This window comes from Anopheles gambiae, chromosome 3 (assembly GCF_943734735.2).
Source record: "Anopheles gambiae chromosome 3, idAnoGambNW_F1_1, whole genome shotgun sequence".
Taxonomy (NCBI): Eukaryota; Metazoa; Arthropoda; class Insecta; order Diptera; family Culicidae; genus Anopheles; species Anopheles gambiae.
Genome location: NC_064602.1, coordinates 87,271,617 through 87,289,861, shown reverse-complemented (window position 1 = coordinate 87,289,861; position 18,245 = coordinate 87,271,617). Strand labels below are relative to the sequence as shown.

At 47.2% G+C, this 18,245-nt stretch overlaps 5 protein-coding genes and 1 long non-coding RNA gene across 6 annotated transcripts; 3 read left to right on the top strand and 3 right to left on the bottom strand.

Annotated features, from left to right (window-relative positions):
- The first annotated feature begins 865 nt into the window (after positions 1 to 865).
- On the top strand, positions 866 to 4,167 carry LOC133393217 (multiple epidermal growth factor-like domains protein 6). Its single transcript, XM_061657018.1, has one exon. The coding sequence runs from the start codon at positions 1,088 to 1,090 to the stop codon at positions 4,103 to 4,105; it is 3,018 nt and encodes a 1,005-aa protein (XP_061513002.1). The 5' UTR covers positions 866 to 1,087; the 3' UTR covers positions 4,106 to 4,167.
- Positions 4,168 to 4,276: 109 nt separating this feature from the next.
- Positions 4,277 to 8,815, top strand: LOC1281018 (multiple epidermal growth factor-like domains protein 6). Its single transcript, XM_320893.5, has one exon. It carries the CDS (start codon positions 5,270 to 5,272, stop codon positions 8,813 to 8,815), a length of 3,546 nt encoding a protein of 1,181 aa, XP_320893.5. The 5' UTR covers positions 4,277 to 5,269.
- A 7-nt stretch (positions 8,816 to 8,822) lies between these two features.
- LOC133393218 (uncharacterized) lies at positions 8,823 to 9,628 on the bottom strand. Its single transcript, XR_009766021.1, has 2 exons — positions 9,402 to 9,628; positions 8,823 to 9,319 (listed from the first exon to the last, which is right to left on the bottom strand). It is a non-coding gene; the product is annotated as an uncharacterized LOC133393218 (long non-coding RNA).
- An 87-nt stretch (positions 9,629 to 9,715) lies between these two features.
- On the bottom strand, positions 9,716 to 11,856 carry LOC5667990 (chondroitin proteoglycan 2). Its single transcript, XM_001689247.2, has one exon. It carries the CDS (start codon positions 11,452 to 11,454, stop codon positions 10,741 to 10,743), a length of 714 nt encoding a protein of 237 aa, XP_001689299.2. The 5' UTR covers positions 11,455 to 11,856; the 3' UTR covers positions 9,716 to 10,740.
- Positions 9,759 to 10,562, bottom strand: LOC1281017 (uncharacterized). The gene has a single exon (XM_320892.5). The coding sequence runs from the start codon at positions 10,560 to 10,562 to the stop codon at positions 9,759 to 9,761; it is 804 nt and encodes a 267-aa protein (XP_320892.5).
- Positions 11,857 to 13,577: 1,721 nt separating the features above from the next.
- On the top strand, positions 13,578 to 14,639 carry LOC5668000 (uncharacterized). The gene has a single exon (XM_001689248.2). It carries the CDS (start codon positions 13,663 to 13,665, stop codon positions 14,557 to 14,559), a length of 897 nt encoding a protein of 298 aa, XP_001689300.2. The 5' UTR covers positions 13,578 to 13,662; the 3' UTR covers positions 14,560 to 14,639.
- Positions 14,640 to 18,245: the final 3,606 nt, after the last annotated feature.

Below are 18,245 nucleotides of genomic sequence, written 5' to 3'. Positions count from 1 at the left end.
GATCATTTCATGCGCATGACACCTAAGTACGCGAACCGGCTCTACATCCATCAGCTGCGTCCTATCCGAATTGTATGGACCAAAAAGATGCAAAAGCTCTACCTCAAAAGTTTTATCGTGAAAACTGAGGAGGAATAATTTCATATCAAGCTAGATCCGCTATGGCGAAAATTCCGGATAACTCCAGATAACGAATGGTAGCTCGTAAAGTCGTACATAAAATTTTGCAAGTAAACTAAAATAATTCTATTTCAAAGGATGATCATGGAAAGGATATTCATTATCTCGCTTAATGTGTTTTTGCTTTACAGCCCACCGAAAAAAGTCCATTGTTTAATGCAAACGTTATTATGTTTAATATTATCAGATTAGAGTTATTCGCAGTGTGATGTATATAGTTGCGACAAGACACTATTGTATACAAGGAAACACATTGACATTGATGTATCATTGAAACAAGTCAACTTCTTATAACACATGTTATTTTTCGAGAGGATAGCGAGGAGAACATCGAGAATAGAGGCCAGAATAGCTGACATATTCGAGGAACTCTTCAAATTTTCAAATCATTCTGTTCCAGCAGCAATATCTATCCTTCTTAATGTATGGGTTTTAGTGTAATGGTGTTAAATGCTTTTAGAATATCAACTCATTTAAATATTGCAGAAGTGCTTTTGATGTATTATGGATACTTATCAATAAATCGTTTCATTAAAACTTTTTTGATAAATATTTCTGAACCGTTCAATTAATTTATAAAACCAGTCAACTGTCCTTATTTATACTGTCCTTATTACCCCATTCTCACCTAACTGCCAAAAAACGATTGTTTTTCTTTTAAAAACCATCCCTCCTCCCCCAGTGTTTATCTCAGTTCCGGCGTTGAATTGATAAGCTCGTAAAACGTAAGCATTATCAACGACATTAAAGAGGACGAGGGGAGGGCGTATTATTACCAATTGGCGGCAGATAGCCAGAGCGTCAGACTGGACGTCTAGACCACAGGTAGAGAAATAAATGACCACCTCGCAGCAGACCACGACTTCAGTGTCGCTAAGACAACACACCTGCATCGTGGTTTGTTGCAATGAAAGAAACATTACCGTTCAAGGGAGGCCTTGCCGGGGTGGGCTTCCTCCTGTTACTACTGGTACAACTACCTGGTCGCAGTGCCGGTCAGCTCATCCAGTTTCCTGCTAGCCCGGCCTCCGTCGAATCGGTTTGTACAGGTGTGAACGCCGGGATCTTCCCGCATCCCGATCCGACCCTTTGCCACGTTTACGTCTCGTGCACGTTCGAGCAGCCGATAGTGTACCAGTGTGCCGCTGGACTGGTGTTTGATCCGTCCTCGCTTCATTGCGTTCCAGGTGACCGGGAGCAGTGCGCGGAACGGAATGATCCCAACTGGTACGAGCAGTGTGCTGCCTATTCGTACGCATTCTTTGCTGATCCGAACGTGTGCTGGGAGTTTGTGTTCTGTTCGCTCGGAACGGTCAATCGCTACACGTGCCCGGCCGGTGAGATCTGGTCGCAGGAGGACGGAGCGTGTCTATCCGGTAATAGAGATACCTGTGAAGTGTATGACATTGGGAACGTCTGCCAAGGTCGTCCCGATGGTTTGGTGCCTCACCCGACGGACTGTACGCGGTTCTTGCAGTGTACGGGTGGCGTTACGACAATGCTGGAGTGTCTGCGTGGTGAAGTATTCGACCAGACGGTTGGTCGCTGTATTGTAGGCAATACCGAAACTTGTGAATCGAGAGGAGACATGTGCCGTGGCGTTGCAAACGATCTTCGACCGCATCCAAACGAGTGCCATCTGTTCGTGTTTTGCTCACTCGGCGAAGCGTCGGTACTGATCTGCCCACCGAACGAGATCTTCCGCCCGGACATTCGATTCTGTGTGCCGGGTAATCGTGATACGTGCGAGTTCAGCCCGGTCGAGACGGCTTGCGTTGGACGACCGCCCGGTGTTGTGCCACATCCAACGTCTTGCGAGCTGTTCCTTTCCTGCCTGAACGGCGTATCCACTGTAATGTCGTGTCCGGCGGGTACGATCTTCAATCCACAAACCGGTGTCTGCAGTGTGGGCGATCGTGACACGTGTCTCGTAACTGAGGGCCTGTGTACGTTGCAACCCGATGGCACTATTCTGGAGCATCCGCTGCGCTGTGGAATGTTCATCATCTGTCGGGGAGGCAATGCAGAGGTAAACCCATGCCCACCGGGGGAGATCCTGCGTGTCGATGCACAGTTCTGCGTGCCGGGCAACCCGAACACCTGCGAACGCTTCCCCATCGAAACGATGTGTGAAGGACGTGACGGAGGTCTGTTTTTACCGCACCCGACCGACTGTGCGCGGTTCATCTGGTGTCAGGCAGGCGTGGCAAACGATTACGGGTGTGAGCCGGGCAACATCTTCAGCGCACCGGCACAGTCTTGCATCCCTGGAAATGCAAATACCTGCACACCACTCACTGGGGTGTGTGCCAATCAGCCAGATGGGCAGGTACTGCCCCTTCCCGATCGCTGTGACTTCTTTATCTGGTGTATTGAAGGACGACCAACCGTGAATCAGTGCCCGGTGGGAGAGATTCTTCGCCCAGACGTACAGTTTTGTGTGCCGGGAAGTGCGGACACGTGCGAGTTTGTGCCGATCGATCTGATGTGCATTGGTCAGGGTGACAGCACTCGCTTCCCGCATCCAACGCAGTGTGCACTGTTCATTGCATGCCAGGGACAGAACGCGGTCGTTAATAGGTGCCCTGCTGGAACCATCTACAATGCTCCGTCGCGCTCGTGCGTGCCAGGAAATCAGGACACCTGCGAGCGGTTCAACGATATCTGTGTTGGTCGACCTGATGGCACGTACTCTCATCCAACGATTTGTACGGCGTACATCAATTGTGTTGGAGGTCAGCCAACGTTCGAACAGTGTGGACCCGGAACCATCTTCATCGAACAGCTCGGTGGTTGCGTTGTTGGTAATACGCAAACTTGCACTCGAGTAGACGGTCTCTGTGTGGGACAACCGGACGGAGCGATTCTTGCACATCCCAACGAATGTGATCTTTACATCTTATGCGTATCGCAACAGGCTGCTCCTCTTCGCTGTCCACCCGGCGAGATCTTGAACGTACAGGCGCAGTTCTGTGCTCCGGGCAATGCAAACACCTGCCAGTTCGACCCCGTCGAGACAATGTGCCAAAACATGGCAGACGGTGCGATCTATCCACATCCGAGTGAGTGTTCCCGCTTTGTCGTGTGCAACGGTGGGCAGGCAACGGTGGCAGACTGTCCGGCCGGGCAGATTCTTCACGCACCGACCCAATCGTGCCGTCCGGGCAATACAGCCACCTGCGAGTTTCTTGATGGAGTGTGCTCGAACCGTCCCGATGGCTGGGTGATCGAGCATCCGAACCTTTGCGGTCATTTCATAATATGTCAGGGAGGCACGGTGTCGGTTAATCCTTGCCCACCTGGTGAAATATTGCGTCCCGATGCTCAGTTCTGCGTGCCGGGAGATCCGTCAACCTGCGGCTTCGAGCCCGTGGAGCGTATGTGCCTTGGGCGACCGGATGGCATCATCTATCCCCATCCGACCAACTGCCAGTTGTACATTAGCTGTCAAAACTCGCAAGCAGTTGTAACGTCCTGCCGACCTGGAACCATCTTCCGCGCAACGACACAATCCTGCGTCGCTGGCAATGGTGATACGTGCACGTTCCTTGACGGTACATGCGTTGGCCGTCCCGACGGAGTGATACCTCATCCCGAGGGTTGTGCGCTGTTCCTGCTGTGCACATCGGGCACTACGGCCGCTTTCCGCTGTCCGGAGGGTGAGATCTTACATCCGGAGTTCCTGGTCTGTGCGGCAGGCAATGCGGATGACTGTTCGTTGGCACCGGTCACTACTGAGCCACCGATCATTTCAGTATGTGAGGGTCGTCCGGATGGAAACTACACGCATCCACTGCTGTGCTATTTGTTCATCCGTTGCACAAATGGTGATACGGAGATTCTTTCCTGTCCACCAAACCAGATCTTTGTCGGCGCTATTCGAGACTGTGCGCCGGGCAATCAGGAAACGTGCATTCCACTGTAAATTAGAGGGTTCAAGGGCATATGTTGTTAAAATACATAAATAAAAACATAAACGACTGCTAATTGTTGACGAGTTTTGGCAATAATTTGTTATCATTATTGCGAATAGCTGATAAACTGGATTTAGCGAAGGGATGACAAAAAAGAGAAACATATTTTTTCAGGTTCTTATCGAGAAAGTAAAGCCGAAATAGATTAAGAGACAATAAACATCTTTAACAGATTCGTTAACGTTCAGCTTACAAATCAACCAGATTAGTCCTACAATAAAGTCTACTTACGTCTATTTCACAGAATATATTTGTTATCAACTCTTTGATAGCCCTTGTTGTTTGCGATACATTCATCAATCGGAGACCTTCAAACAAAATTCATTCCAGATCTGCTATCGCGATTATTGGGCTCATTTCAAACGTCCATGCCCAGCAAACAGCAATACATCGTTATCAATATATCTTAAGGTTATAATCTAGTAGGCACTGTAATATCAACATCGTAGTATCACTTGGTTATCTATAACCTACGAGTCGCATCGAAAATGTTCAGGTTAATAATGTACTCTAAGTATTGCAATAACCTACTGAGAAGTATGGTCGTACGCGGAAGGGAGTCCTATAGCCTGAAGACAGTCGGTACATTTTACATTGAGAAGATCAAATGGCCGATGAACCGACACATTTTTTTAACAAGGCCGCATCACGAGACACTAAAACCTGATACCTGATAATACCTGATAATAATCTGTACCTCCAGTTCATCAATTTTATTATCGTACACCCTCAGCACCAAGTCAATACTTTGTATTGCAATATTGCATTGAAAAAATGCCATTTTCTTTTCAAACGCTTCACGACTACCTTGTTCCACAATGTCCCTCACATTTTAAATAAAAATATTAGTCACCTGATTGCTTCCTATCTACGCTACAAGACTACTCTGCACTACAATGGTACCGATTGTTATCCACCTGTACTATCATCACTTTACATCGCTGTTCGATCTCAATCATACCAACGAGATCTACGATCGATGGTTCCGATATGCACTGCATTCAATTCCGGTAGTGCGCGACAGATAACGCAATGAGATGGCAACTCAATTTACATTAAATTGCCACTGCACATACTGAAAAGCTTCAGTAGCGTGAAGACATCACTCGGTTGCAATGAGAACAAAGTCTAGTTTTGAAGTTGTGGCTCTAGTGCTGCTTGCGTTCGTACTACCAGTAAAACCGGACGAAAAGCTAGCCTATTCCGTCGCTAAAAATGATCATTCGATCGAATCGGTTTGTGTTGGTGTGAATGCCGGTATCCATCCGCATCCGGATCCTGCTCTGTGCTACGTTTTCATTACGTGCACATTCGAACAATCGACTGCTTACCAGTGTGCGGAAGGGTTTGTGTTTGATCGTGCCATGCTTCGCTGCATTCCTGGCGATCGCGATCAGTGTCCGGAGCGTACCGAGCCCGATTGGGATCAGTTCTGTTCGGGTGTTTCGTACGCGTTCTACGCCCATCCAGCGGTATGCTGGGAGTTTGTGTTCTGTTCGCTAGGCAATGCCAATCGCTACTCGTGCCCGATGGGTGAGATATGGTCACAGAGAGAAGGGGCTTGCCTACCCGGGAATTGGGACACTTGTGAGCTGTTGGAGTTGGAGATATCCTGTCAAAACCGTTCAGATGGAGTGTTGCCTCATCCAACCGACTGTACAAGCTTTTTAGAGTGTAACAATGGCCAGACAACGATTAGTGAGTGTTCAAGGGGAGAAGTGTTTGACCAGACGCTGGAAAGGTGTGTTGCAGGCAATACGGAAACTTGCGTTCGCGCTGACAACGTCTGTAGAGATAGGGCCGATGGTACGGTATTGGCTCATCCAAATGAGTGTGATCTTTTCATGCTCTGTCAAGGAGGACAGGAAGTGGCAAATTCTTGCCCATCGGGAGAAATATTAAACGTACAGGCCCAGTTCTGTGTCCCGGGCAATGCAGACACCTGCCAGTTTCATCCAGTCGAGACGATGTGCCAGAACGCGAGCATAGGTGCGATCTATCCTCATCCGAATAGCTGTACGCAGTTTGTAAGCTGCATCACCAGTCTAGGAGTAACGACTTTCTGCCCGGCGGGGCAAATTTTTCACGCACCGAGTGGATCTTGCCGAGTGGGCAATACCAATACTTGCGAATTGATCGTTGACGTGTGTGAAGGCCAAGCCGATTTCTCAGTGCTGGAACATCCGAGTATTTGCTCACTATTTATTTGGTGTCAAGGTGAAACCGTAACCGTTCAACCGTGTCCTAATGGAGAGATCCTGCGCCCCGATGCACAGTTCTGTGTTCCAGGCAATCAACATACCTGTGAGTTTGATCCCATCGATCGGATGTGTGTGGGACAGATTGATTCCGTAAGCTTCCCGCATCCAACCGAGTGTGCACAGTTTGTAGCGTGTTTTAGAGGCGAAACTCTTGTGCAAACCTGTCCGAAAGGAAGTGTGTATCACGCTTCAACACGTTCCTGTGTTCCGGGAAACGATGACACTTGCGAGCGATTTGATAGCATCTGTTCCGGGCGCCTCGATGGTATCATACCGCACCCAACAACGTGTAACGCGTTCGTTTACTGTACGTCCGGGCAGGCCGTGTTCGAGCAGTGCGGCCCGGGTACGATCTTCAAGCAGGGGATCAGTGGTTGTGTGGTGGGCAACACAGAAACTTGCACCGAGGCGAAAACTATCTGTACCGATCACGCGGATCATACCCTTGTGGGTCATCCAAGCGAATGCAATCTTATCGTGGTGTGTATGATGCAACAACCAACCTTGAGGTCTTGTCCAGCGGGGGAAATATTTAACTCTACTACATTGCTTTGCATACCGGGAGATCTGAACACCTGCCAGGTACATCCCGTAGAAACAATGTGCAGAAACCGGCCGTACGGAGCGGTTTATCCTCATCCGAGTGATTGTACACAGTTTGTTCGCTGTGCTGGCGAGCAGCCGAACGTCCAAGTGTGTCCCGCTGGGCATGTTCTGCACCATTCAAGTATGTCCTGTCGCCTGGGAGACACCAACACCTGTGAGGTGATGGAAAACGTGTGTCAAAATCAAACCGATGGCGTAATCCTGCAGCATCCAAGTCTCTGTGGACATTTCGTGTGGTGTCAGAGTGGTGCTATAACCATAAATCCTTGCCCCGTTGGGGAAATTCTTCGTCCGGATGTACAGTTCTGTGTTCCTGGCAATCTAACAACTTGTGAATACGCACCCATCGATCGTATGTGCTTGGGACAGGCTGATCACATTCGCTTCCCGCATCCAACGGAATGTTCGTCGTTCGTAGCATGCCAGGGACAGAACGGTGTCGTCCAGAGTTGCCCAACTGGCAGTGTGTACAGTGCTAAAGCACGCTCCTGTACGCCCGGCAATGAGGCCACTTGTGAGAGGTTTGAAAATATTTGCGTTGGACGACCGGAAAGCATGATTGCTCATCCGAATACCTGTACAGCTTACATCCATTGCTCCTCCAACTTGGCAGTCTACCAGCAGTGTTCTCCAGGGACCGTTTTCGAGCCCAGCCTTGGAGGTTGCGTTGTTGGTAATACAGAAACATGCACACGGAATGATGGAATGTGTGTTGGGCAGTCCGATGGATCGATTCTTACACATCCCAACGAGTGTGATCTTTACATCTTATGTGTGTCCCAGCAGGCAGCTCCTCTTCGTTGCCCTCCAGGCGAAATTTTGAACGAACAGGCGCAGATCTGTGCCCCGGGAAATGTAACCTCCTGCCAGTTCAATCCCGTTGAAACGATGTGCCACAATAAGCTCAACAACGCAATTTATCCTCATCCGAACGATTGCTCACGGTTTGTGCAGTGCAGCGATGGGCAGGGTATCGTAAAAGATTGTCCTCCAGGGGAGATTCTACACGGTTCATCTAGAACTTGTCGACCGGGCAATACAGCAACCTGCCAGTTTCTTGACGGAGTGTGTCAAGGTCGCCCCGATGGATGGGTGATCGAGCATCAAAGTCTCTGTGGTCATTTCATTCAATGCCAGCAAGGTGTAGCATCAGTTCACTCGTGTCCTGGTGGAGAGATTCTACGCCCTGAAGCTCAGTTATGTGTGCCGGGGAATCCTACCTCTTGTGTGTTTGATCCAGTAGAGAAAATGTGTATGGGACGGCCAGATGGACGCGTATATCCACATCCAAACAATTGTACACAGTACTTGCGCTGTCAAAATTCGCAACCAATGCTCGAGACTTGTCGTCCTGGAACCATCTTCCGCGCAACGACACAATCCTGCGTCGCTGGCAATGGTGATACGTGCACGTTCCTTGATTATTCGTGTGCAGGACGTCCCGATGGAGTGATACCTCATCCGGAGGGTTGTGCGCTGTTCCTGCTGTGCACATCGGGCTTTACGGCTGCTTTCCGCTGTCCGGAGGGTGAGATCTTGCATCCGGAGTTCCTGGTCTGTGCGGCAGGTAATGCTGATGACTGTTCGTTGGCACCGGTCACTACTGAGCCATCGATCATTTCCGTTTGTGAGGGTCGTCCCGATGGAAACTACACGCATCCACTGCTGTGCTATTTGTTCATTCATTGTACAAACGGAGCCACAGAGATTCGTTCCTGTCCAAAGGATCAGATCTTTGTCGGTGCTATTCGAGGCTGTGCGCCGGGCAATCAGGAATCGTGCATTCCGCTGTAAATAGGGAAAGAAGAACGAGATTTTTATTTCAAAACAACATAACTACAGCTTGGGCTGTATTTTCGGAAATAACTTAATTCTGAAGTTTGGAAATACAAGAATAAAATCTTTCAAATCGCAAGCAAAACAATTATTCGCCGCACCGTGTATTATTTTGGTATTATTCGCCGCACCATGTGGTGAGAAAATATACACATCACTGTAAAGGGGTTGAAGCAACATAAATCAATAAACGCATTCTTATCTCATTTGTTGCGTCCCTCCACTTCTTATCGTTACTGCGACAAACTGATAAACCGCTTATCCGTTTACGCCGGTTCGGAGAGAATTCGCGGCTTGATCGTCCGGTTGAATAAATACTTCAGTAAGTCAAGCGAAATGAAGCTGTCACCGTGGTTGACCGTCGTTGCTGTTTCGCTGTGTCTGTTCCAGCTTAAAGTACTGGGAGAAAGCTACATCGAACGGTTAAATGTGCCAGAAGGTCGTCGTGGTGCCGTGTTGCAGCTGTTTGGATTTCGAAGATCGATCAATATAGAGTCATCGAAGTATGAAATTAATGTAATTAAGTAAGAAAAGCTTAACAAACTAGCATTTTGAACTTCGTGAATTTCCTTTTCTAGCAGTGAAGAGACAAGCAAATGTGACAACCGTACCTCTGAAGTCTTAGCCTATACTGGCACTATGACCACTACACCCTATATGACACTGGCATTGAAAGTTCTGCTAATGGTCATACTCTGCTACACTCTCTGATAACAATACAACTACTTTCATAGTATTTGTGATATGCACTAGAAACCACGCCACGATAAGGTACAGCTGCAGTTTCGGAAGATGTTATCTTATCGGAACAGTAGTAACGAATGCGATAAACAAACCCGCCCTTGCGATGACGTTAGCTTAGTTGTGTATGCACATCTTTCTTTTATTGGTTAGGTTAACTCTACTGATTGACGGTGCACGTTTGGAAGTTACCCGGAACACACTCATTGCCCTCTGCGCTGTAGATCATATCCGCGGGGCAATTTTCTAGTGAAGAGATCCAGAAGACGCACTTGAAGTACTTCTCACAGAGATAAGGATGTGCGCTTTTGCCAAAGGCGCCACAATTAGGTGCGGCACTCTGCAACTCGTTCGTTGCCACCAGCCCCGGAAGACAGCGCTGATAGTTCCAGCGAAAGATTGTACCTTCGGCACAGCTGACAGACTCCTGAGCGCCACAGTCAATGTACGTACCAACTTCGTAAGGATGTTCCGCCAGCGGGAGTGATTGTCGGTTGCACGCGACTGATTCGAACGTTCTGGCGTAACCGTTAAAGTATTCACTGCAAGTGACGTCTTCGCCACAACCTAACTTCTTCCATGAAAAATTCTCCCGATATCCACAGGACTGCACTGTTTGCAAACCTCCACTGCAAACGATGTACTTATCACAATCGGACGGGTGTGGAACGATCCCATTTGGGTTGTGAAGACAGAGCACCGATGGTTCCGCTGTTGTGATCTCCGGTTGTGTCTCATCGCACGGGTAGAGGTCGGATGTAACGCACCGTTTGGTGGAGGGATTGAACACTTTGCCCTCTGTACAGCTGAACAGGATCCGTTCTCCACTCAGACAGCGGTAGTACTGATTGCAGGTCGAGGGATTCGAGGTGAGTTCATTCTCTACCACGCAAGACTCGAACGGACTGCTTGAAGCAACAGAAGAACAAGCCGCGAACAGCAGAAGACTGTAGAAAGCAATCATCTCGAAGGCTAATTGATTACTGATTAGAACCTTCAATAGTGACCACCTTTTTAAGCGTACAATGCCTTTCTACGTGAGTGGATTTGAATTCATGATAAAAAATAATACATCCTCCATTCTCTGCGACAGCACATGCCATTGAACGCGTGCACTTTATTTTAAATACGCTTACTTATCACTAATTCAACAGACTCGAGCAGTCGACGGCACTTCCCTTCACACAGTGCGCTACCGTTGGGCTGAACACGAAGAACGGTGGGCACGATTCGAGCCGTAGCTGCTGCTGGACGCACGTGACGAAGCGATTGCACAGGAACGGATGGGCATAGCTACCGTCGGCACGGCTGACACAGAAATCCTCCCGAACGCTGGCCAACGTGCACGTCTCGTGCTCTCTAGGAAAACAGTCCTGATAGAGGTCGTTGAAAACAGTTCCGGCAGGGCAATGTTGATTCGCCGGGACCTGCAGCTGACAGCGGATGTACTGGGTACAGTTCATCGGGTTTGCCACGAGCGCACGACGTGCATTGTCACAGAAGAATGATTCCCACGATGGACGGTGCACACACTCGGGCACGGAAGTGGTTGGTTCCGGTGTAGTGGAGGTAGTAGTTGTCTCCTCTGGACCGGATGTTACCTCAGTATTGCACTGGTACTGCGATTCTTGAACACAAAACTGTACCTCCGGTTGGAAGACGTACCCGCCGGGACAGGATAGCACAACCGGGTTCCAGAGAACGCACATTACGTACTGTCGGCAATCGTTGGGATGTGCAAAGGTGCCAAACCGGACACCCTGACACAGTTTGTTAAAATCCACTCCTTCGGCAGGTACACTCCAAAGAGTAGCGGCGACCAGCAATGCAGTGACCAGGACTTGTTGAAGAGTCATTGCGGGAAGAGCAGGTTTTCGCTGCACGATCGTATCGACACGTAAACTACTAGTGTGGAGATAAGGCAGTAGGATAGTTGCTTTTAAACTGACATCAGATGTGATAAGCGATCTAAGATAGGTACATTGGATACAGTGTTAGTCTGGTGTACGTTTTCCGGGAAACGATCTACACTTAGCTTCGCAGGAATGCTTAGTAAAGGGCTTTCAGGGTGATAAAAGTAGATAGAGACGCACTGGGCCTGTTGTTGTTGGGTACCGTTCTTGATTAGATCTGTTGAGATTGTGTTATTTATAGATGGGCTGGGAGATTGCAGATGATATTAGTTATAGCTTGTAAGAATTTAGAAAGTTAAGATATTTGCAAGGAGTGTCTATTTCAGAATCTATTTCAGTAAGCTTTGGAAACATCTAAATAGTCATTTCAAACTCAACTGCATCTCGTGTTGTTTTATGTATGCTTTCAAACAATTGTAAGCTTCACATGTATAACTAAACCATCATACCCGATAAAATACACCGCGATGCATCGAAACGTTTCTTTGCTACAGCAGTAGTTCTGAGGTTTACGCCGAAATTATTGGCTTCGAAACACAATTCAAGCAGGGAACTTATGACGACGCACTAAAAGAACAACAAACCCACACTTGTCCGGAAACTAATGCAGTGCCTGTACTGGTTCAGAAATGATCTTCATTTTATGCTGGTCCTGGACCTGATGCAGAACATATGCCGGTTCTGGAACCAATAGTGAACCCATATTATTCTAAGACCCGATCACGATCCCATACATATTCTAGAGCTGATATTGTAACTATACAAAAAGAACTGTTACTGTTAGTCCAAGAACTGTTACTGAATCCATACGGATCATGGAACTGATCATACACCTAACCCTAGCCCTGGAATTGCTCTTGAACCCTTTTCAGTCCTGGAAATGATAATGACTTCATTCGGGACCATGAACTCCTACCGGTCCAGGAACCAATCATGAACCCATACTGGTCCTGGAACCGCTCATGAACTCATAACGGTCCTGGATGTGATGATCATAAACCCATACCGATTCTTGAACCGCTATTGAACCATTCTGAAATAACTCCCGATTTTATTCTGTTCCTGGATCTGTACCTGTACCTGTTCCGAATTCGGTCCGGTACTAGAACCGTATAGTTCCCGTTTCGTTCGAGTAACTGCTTTTGCTAGTCGCCAAACCATAGACGGCAGTACACATGCAGCTTAGAAATTAGCGTAGCAAATAATATAGGAATTTTAGTATAATTTTTATAGTGATTTAAAAAGAGCAATTAGCTAAATTTTGTAAGTAATGTAAAAACTTGAAGTATTATCCAACATTATCTTCCGACGATCCTATTGAAAAAAGTGCATACAACTCAAAATGCCACAACATTTTCCCACTGTGCACCGCACGCACCCCAATTGCATACTGTCAGGCGCTGAGCGCTTGCGTGTGAAATATTTCAAAAACGTTCACGCAGGCTTAACCTAAGCCGTTTCAGCTTAACTCTCCGCTCAGCTTGACAAATCCATCCGCGGATGTGTCACTTCGGGACACTGAAATCGATTAACGGCGTAACGATGACTGATAAAAGCAATTGTTCTGCATTGCTCAGCACAGCAAAAGCTACATTTGCGCTTACCTCACTGTATTGACTGTTCGCTTCCCACAACCTTTGGACCAGATGAACCGCACCACAATCGCAATTGTTATGATTTGTACAACAAACTGTCTGTCACTGATAACTCCACAATCTAGTAAACAATCGAATTTTCTCCACCGACTAAACCGTGATTTGGCACCATTTCTTTCCGCGCAAGCAGGTGCGTGTTGTAAAGAGTTATTTTTAACCTTCGATTGGCGGCAGGAAGAGCGGATTTTAGACTGGGTCATAAAAATCACAAAGTCCACCTAAGCTGGGCAATTCCGGATATTCACACGTTTTGGGGGGAGGTGATGTAGGGCGATCTTATCAGCCCTGGCTCAAAACAAACCACTGTAATCTGTAATCTACGCGGGGCTTATTGTATTGTGGATGATTTTCGTTAAATCGTGCGGATCATCGATGTCTCGAGAATATTGTATAAAAGCAGTGGCCTTTGCTTACCGTGGATCATACCCATCTTAGACACCTTCAACTGAGTTTGGTTTTTATTCGACAAACAGTGTACAAACTTCCAACTGCAACGATGAAGACATTTGCCGTAATTGTAACCGTAGCAGTGCTGGCCAGTGCCGTGATGGCAGTCAGTGAGCATGTGAACATTGAGGAACCTCTCAGTCGTCCTGGTGGTGGAGGCGGCGGTGGTGGTGGTAGTGGCGGAAACCGACCGGGCGGTGGTGGCGGTGGAAGTAGTGGCGGAGGCAGTCGTCCACCTCCACCAGTAGCCCCTACGCCGGACAGTGGAAACTCGAGTGAAGACGACAGCAGCGACTCCAAGGAAGATGCCTACGTAAACCCCTGCAAAGGCTTGCTGATCGGTATTTTGGAGCATCCGAGCAGTTGCTACAAGTACATCAGCTGCTACAAGGAGGTGGCCACCGAGGAAACCTGCCCGCCCGATACGATCTTCGATCTGGACGAGATTACCTGCGTGCCGGGAAATCAGCGCACCTGTCGGAAGGAGGGTGACCCTTACCCGCTCCCTACCGACATGTGCCGGGGCATAGTGCTGGGAACGATGGTCCACCCGGAGGACTGCAACAAGTACGTCAGCTGTCTGCTCGGACAGGCCCGCGAACGTTCCTGCCGGCCCGGGTTCGTGTTCTCCGAGCGGCTGTTCGTGTGTCTGCCGGGCGATCTGAACTCCTGCACGGTGACGCTGCTGCCGACGACGTCCACCATCGCGCCGGAAGACATTCGCCCGCTGCCGAGCGATATCTGCCGCCGGAACAGTGTGGCGTTCGGTGTGCTGCCGCATCCGCAGTTCTGCACCAAGTACGTCACCTGCACGCTGTGGATCCCGGCGGAGCGCGACTGTGACCGGTTCAAGGTGTTCAGTGAGCGGTTCTCCATGTGCATGATCGGTGATGTGAATCGCTGCCGTCCGATTCTGGGACGGGAAGCAGAGCTGGAGATGCAATAGAGTGGAGCGGAATGAAAGACTCTTAGCTACCTGTTTAGAATGTAATAAATATTGTTTCTGCTTATTTTTGTACATCATTACTTACAAGTGAGTGTTTCTTTCTTGCTCTGTCATTACGTCTTCGTGATGACTTCAGATAAAAGTCAGAGAAAGTGTTATCCTTCCAAAACTCTCAAGAAATACGAACCTGATTCGCGTGAATTTCTGCATCTCATTAAAGTCATTTGGTAACGATTAATCTTCCGAACGAGAAACGTCCATTGCTGCTCCTACCGGGGTTCGCGTCAGTGTATGCAGATGTTCGAAGGTACAGGGAGTCCCTGTTCAAGTGAAAGTCCTTATCAGCAAGTAGCGCATTGAAGCGGACGGAATGGATTGGAGGACCGCAATCCGGAAAGAGAAAAGGATCTTTTCGAAAAGGGAAAAGAAGCCGAAAAATGAAAGCTAGCCACTCACACACACACATTAAAAAAGAAAAACATTAGTACCATGTCATGTCAGCAGTCGTCGTAGCTCGTCTCGTCGTTACGCATAATTAATTGTGGGCGTTGAAATAATAACATCCTAAATGTCATGCTGCTACCCCCTGTGGCCTGCATTCCACTTTCCTGCCTGCCCCGGGTCGAACGTCCCTTTGCAAAGGTTCCTGCTTCATGACCCGTTAGGTTGTTTATGGCCCATGTCGCAGCAACTGTTGTTGTACCGGGTTTTGTTGCGGTGTGGTGCAGTTTTTCGCTAGTTGAAAAAAAGGACGAGCAAAGAGAAGCAATGAGGCAGATACAATGGACAAAAAATGCCAAAAGAAAATGAAATTTTTAAACCTACACCACACTCTGTTCGGGAGTATTTTGTCAACTCTTTCCCAAGCGCGATACATTCCACATTTCGGAGTTCATAATTTATATACCAGCCAGCCACACTGTGGCAGGCTCTAAACGCTTCAAGATGGTATATGACCTCGGGCTGCTCGGGAGTGGAAATCCTTTTCCCCGAGGAGCTGAACGCCGTGAGCGAGATAATTAATTGCTCTTTAGTGGCAGCAGCAGCAGCAGCAGCACTCGTTCAACCGCAGCCGGGTGAGCTGACTGTTGCAGCTCACGCTCGTCAGGTCGGGTTTCCAGCCAGGATGTACAGAATCGGTGGACTGCAAGCTCGCGGTAGGACAGATGTTACACGTCGACGGGAAGTTATTTCCAGAGCATGATGATCTTTTTGTGAGGATGGTAGGAACGAAAGGACGACGGGAGGGTTCCTCCTATTTTTTGGGGTGCATACTGTAGCGTGCGTGTCACGTGTGTGTATGTGTCCTTGAAATGTTGTACATGAAGCATAGTTATTGGACTACCGTTGCAGTACTATAACTTCATTAGCGATGTTGCAATTGTGTGGTTTGTAGTTTGATGTAGCTATAGATGCTTGTTAGAGCTTCTATTGGTTTGATGAATAGATCTTAACGAGGACATATTGCTTATTTAAACCATTGGGTAGCAAAGAGTGGTTCTTATAATTTAATTTTAACAACACGTGACTTCATCTTCTTCTTCTTCTTTTGGCTTAACGGCTGTCGGCCAAAGCCTGCCTGTATCAATCAACTACCTGTCTGTATTAACTACGACGTTCTTTTTCTACATTATATTTTCTTCTAATTTTTTGTAAGTAACCTAACATCATTCTTGTCTAAATATCCAAATCAATTTAAGCCTGCACTGAAAGAAGGAATAGTACGATAATGTGAAGAAAGATTTGCATTTTATACATCGTTTTTTATGATAAATATCTTGCAATCTAAGGCAAAGATAACGTGTTTGTTCATTCACTCCAATGCTAAAGCCTTAGATGATAAGATTCCGACAGGATCTACTGCCAGAATCGTAATGAATGGTAGCTGCATTAAAATTGCAACGTTATCTACACGAAACTTTTGGTTACGAAATTCATTGACATTTTGCACCGGAATCATACGATAGCTCAAGCTTAGTCAATCAGTTTCCTTCGCCTAGCATAATCGCTTACTTGATAAAGAGTTGGTTGAAATTTCATACCAAAACAAAAAAAAATCCAGCCGTAATCTTATCTAGACCATTGCCGAATGTCCAAAGCTAAAAAATAAACCTGACGTCCGAAGGTTCACCATTTCACCTAATGAGCTTAAGATTGTCTACGGCCGCGACCAAGCAGATCTGATTAATCCTAGTAACGATACATCTTGAACTGTTGTCAAACGCGCCTCTTTGCTCGCCTGTGCACCTTTGTGCCAGCGCAGCAAAGCGCTATCTGCAAGCGTTAGCATGTAAGTGAAAAATCCTACCCATCGGTGGATCCTTTTATCATTTTATTCTATTTCTCCCACCCGACAACTTCATGCAAGGTAAGTATTATCTTGTCAAATTGATTGTATCCTAGCAGGAGGATTGGAGCATGGTTCTATTCTCACCCACACACGCACACATTCGCATACATTTTGAAGCCCTGCGGTAAAGTTGTATTGACATGCTGGATTACAACATCGCACAAAAATGAGAGGATTATGTTTAGGCTTTTCGATCTTTCCCGCCCGTGCGGTAGACTTCCCCTTTTTTTTTTTGGAGCGTCCCACTAAATCCCGCTAAATTGGATTAAAACGTCTCCACATCATCAGATAGAAAGAAAAAAATTCAGAGCGAGAAACGTTGGATCTGTAAAAAAGGAGAAAAACTCTTTTCTGCAGAAAGAAAAAATAACGAGATGAGATTTTACAGGATACATTTCCGGGGTTGGAAATTGAAAAAATAAAAAATAAAAATAAGAATGAAGAAGTGTAATTCCATCTTTCCATTTGACTATTTCAATACAGCATATCAAGTATGGGTTTCATTGGTACATCTTCTACCTTTGTTTCATCCGCTGATGAGAAACAAAAGCTCCCTCTGGTGGTTCAATCAAATCCACATTGTGTGTGAAGGTGTTATCGTGCATTTCCATCCACTGGCTGGCTGGAGTACAATTTATGGGATTAATTGGAACGAAGGTAACTTTCTTGCTTGCTTGCCAGGGACTTACGTCTTCGCAACAATAGCGTGCTATTTTCTTTCACTTTTTGCCACCTACCAGGCATGACGAATCGCCGAATGCTTGAACTCTCGCACACGTGACCATAAATGGGAGTTTTCGGACCCACTCTGCACAAACAAAACAAAGCCCGGTACTAGGAAGCCCGGAAATGGATAGAAAAACGGCGCAAACAAAAACCTCCTCGAAAGGAACAGAAATGCAAAACCCCGGGAATATAACAGAAAGGGCGCACCTTATCTGGACGCTTCTGCTTGGTTGCGAAAATTTGTTTTCCGGTCATTGTTCGGTGGCAAGGTTTTTGAATAGCCAAAGCTGGATTCTATTGGGCAGGAGGGATGGAAAGCTTTTCCTAAGCGAGAAAACCCCCCGAAGACAAATACCAGCAGTGCTGACTGCACACACACACACACACACACACACACACACACACACACACACACACACACACACACACACACACACACACACACACACACACAATAAAAAAACTGGTATTGAAACTACGACGAGGAGAACACATTTTCCAGTTTCCGAAATATGACATGCTTTTGTTGGGCTCCTTTCAATCGAAAGAAATTTATCAAAACCATTCCCATACCGTTTGGGGCCGAAGGTTACTTCGGACCGATATTTTC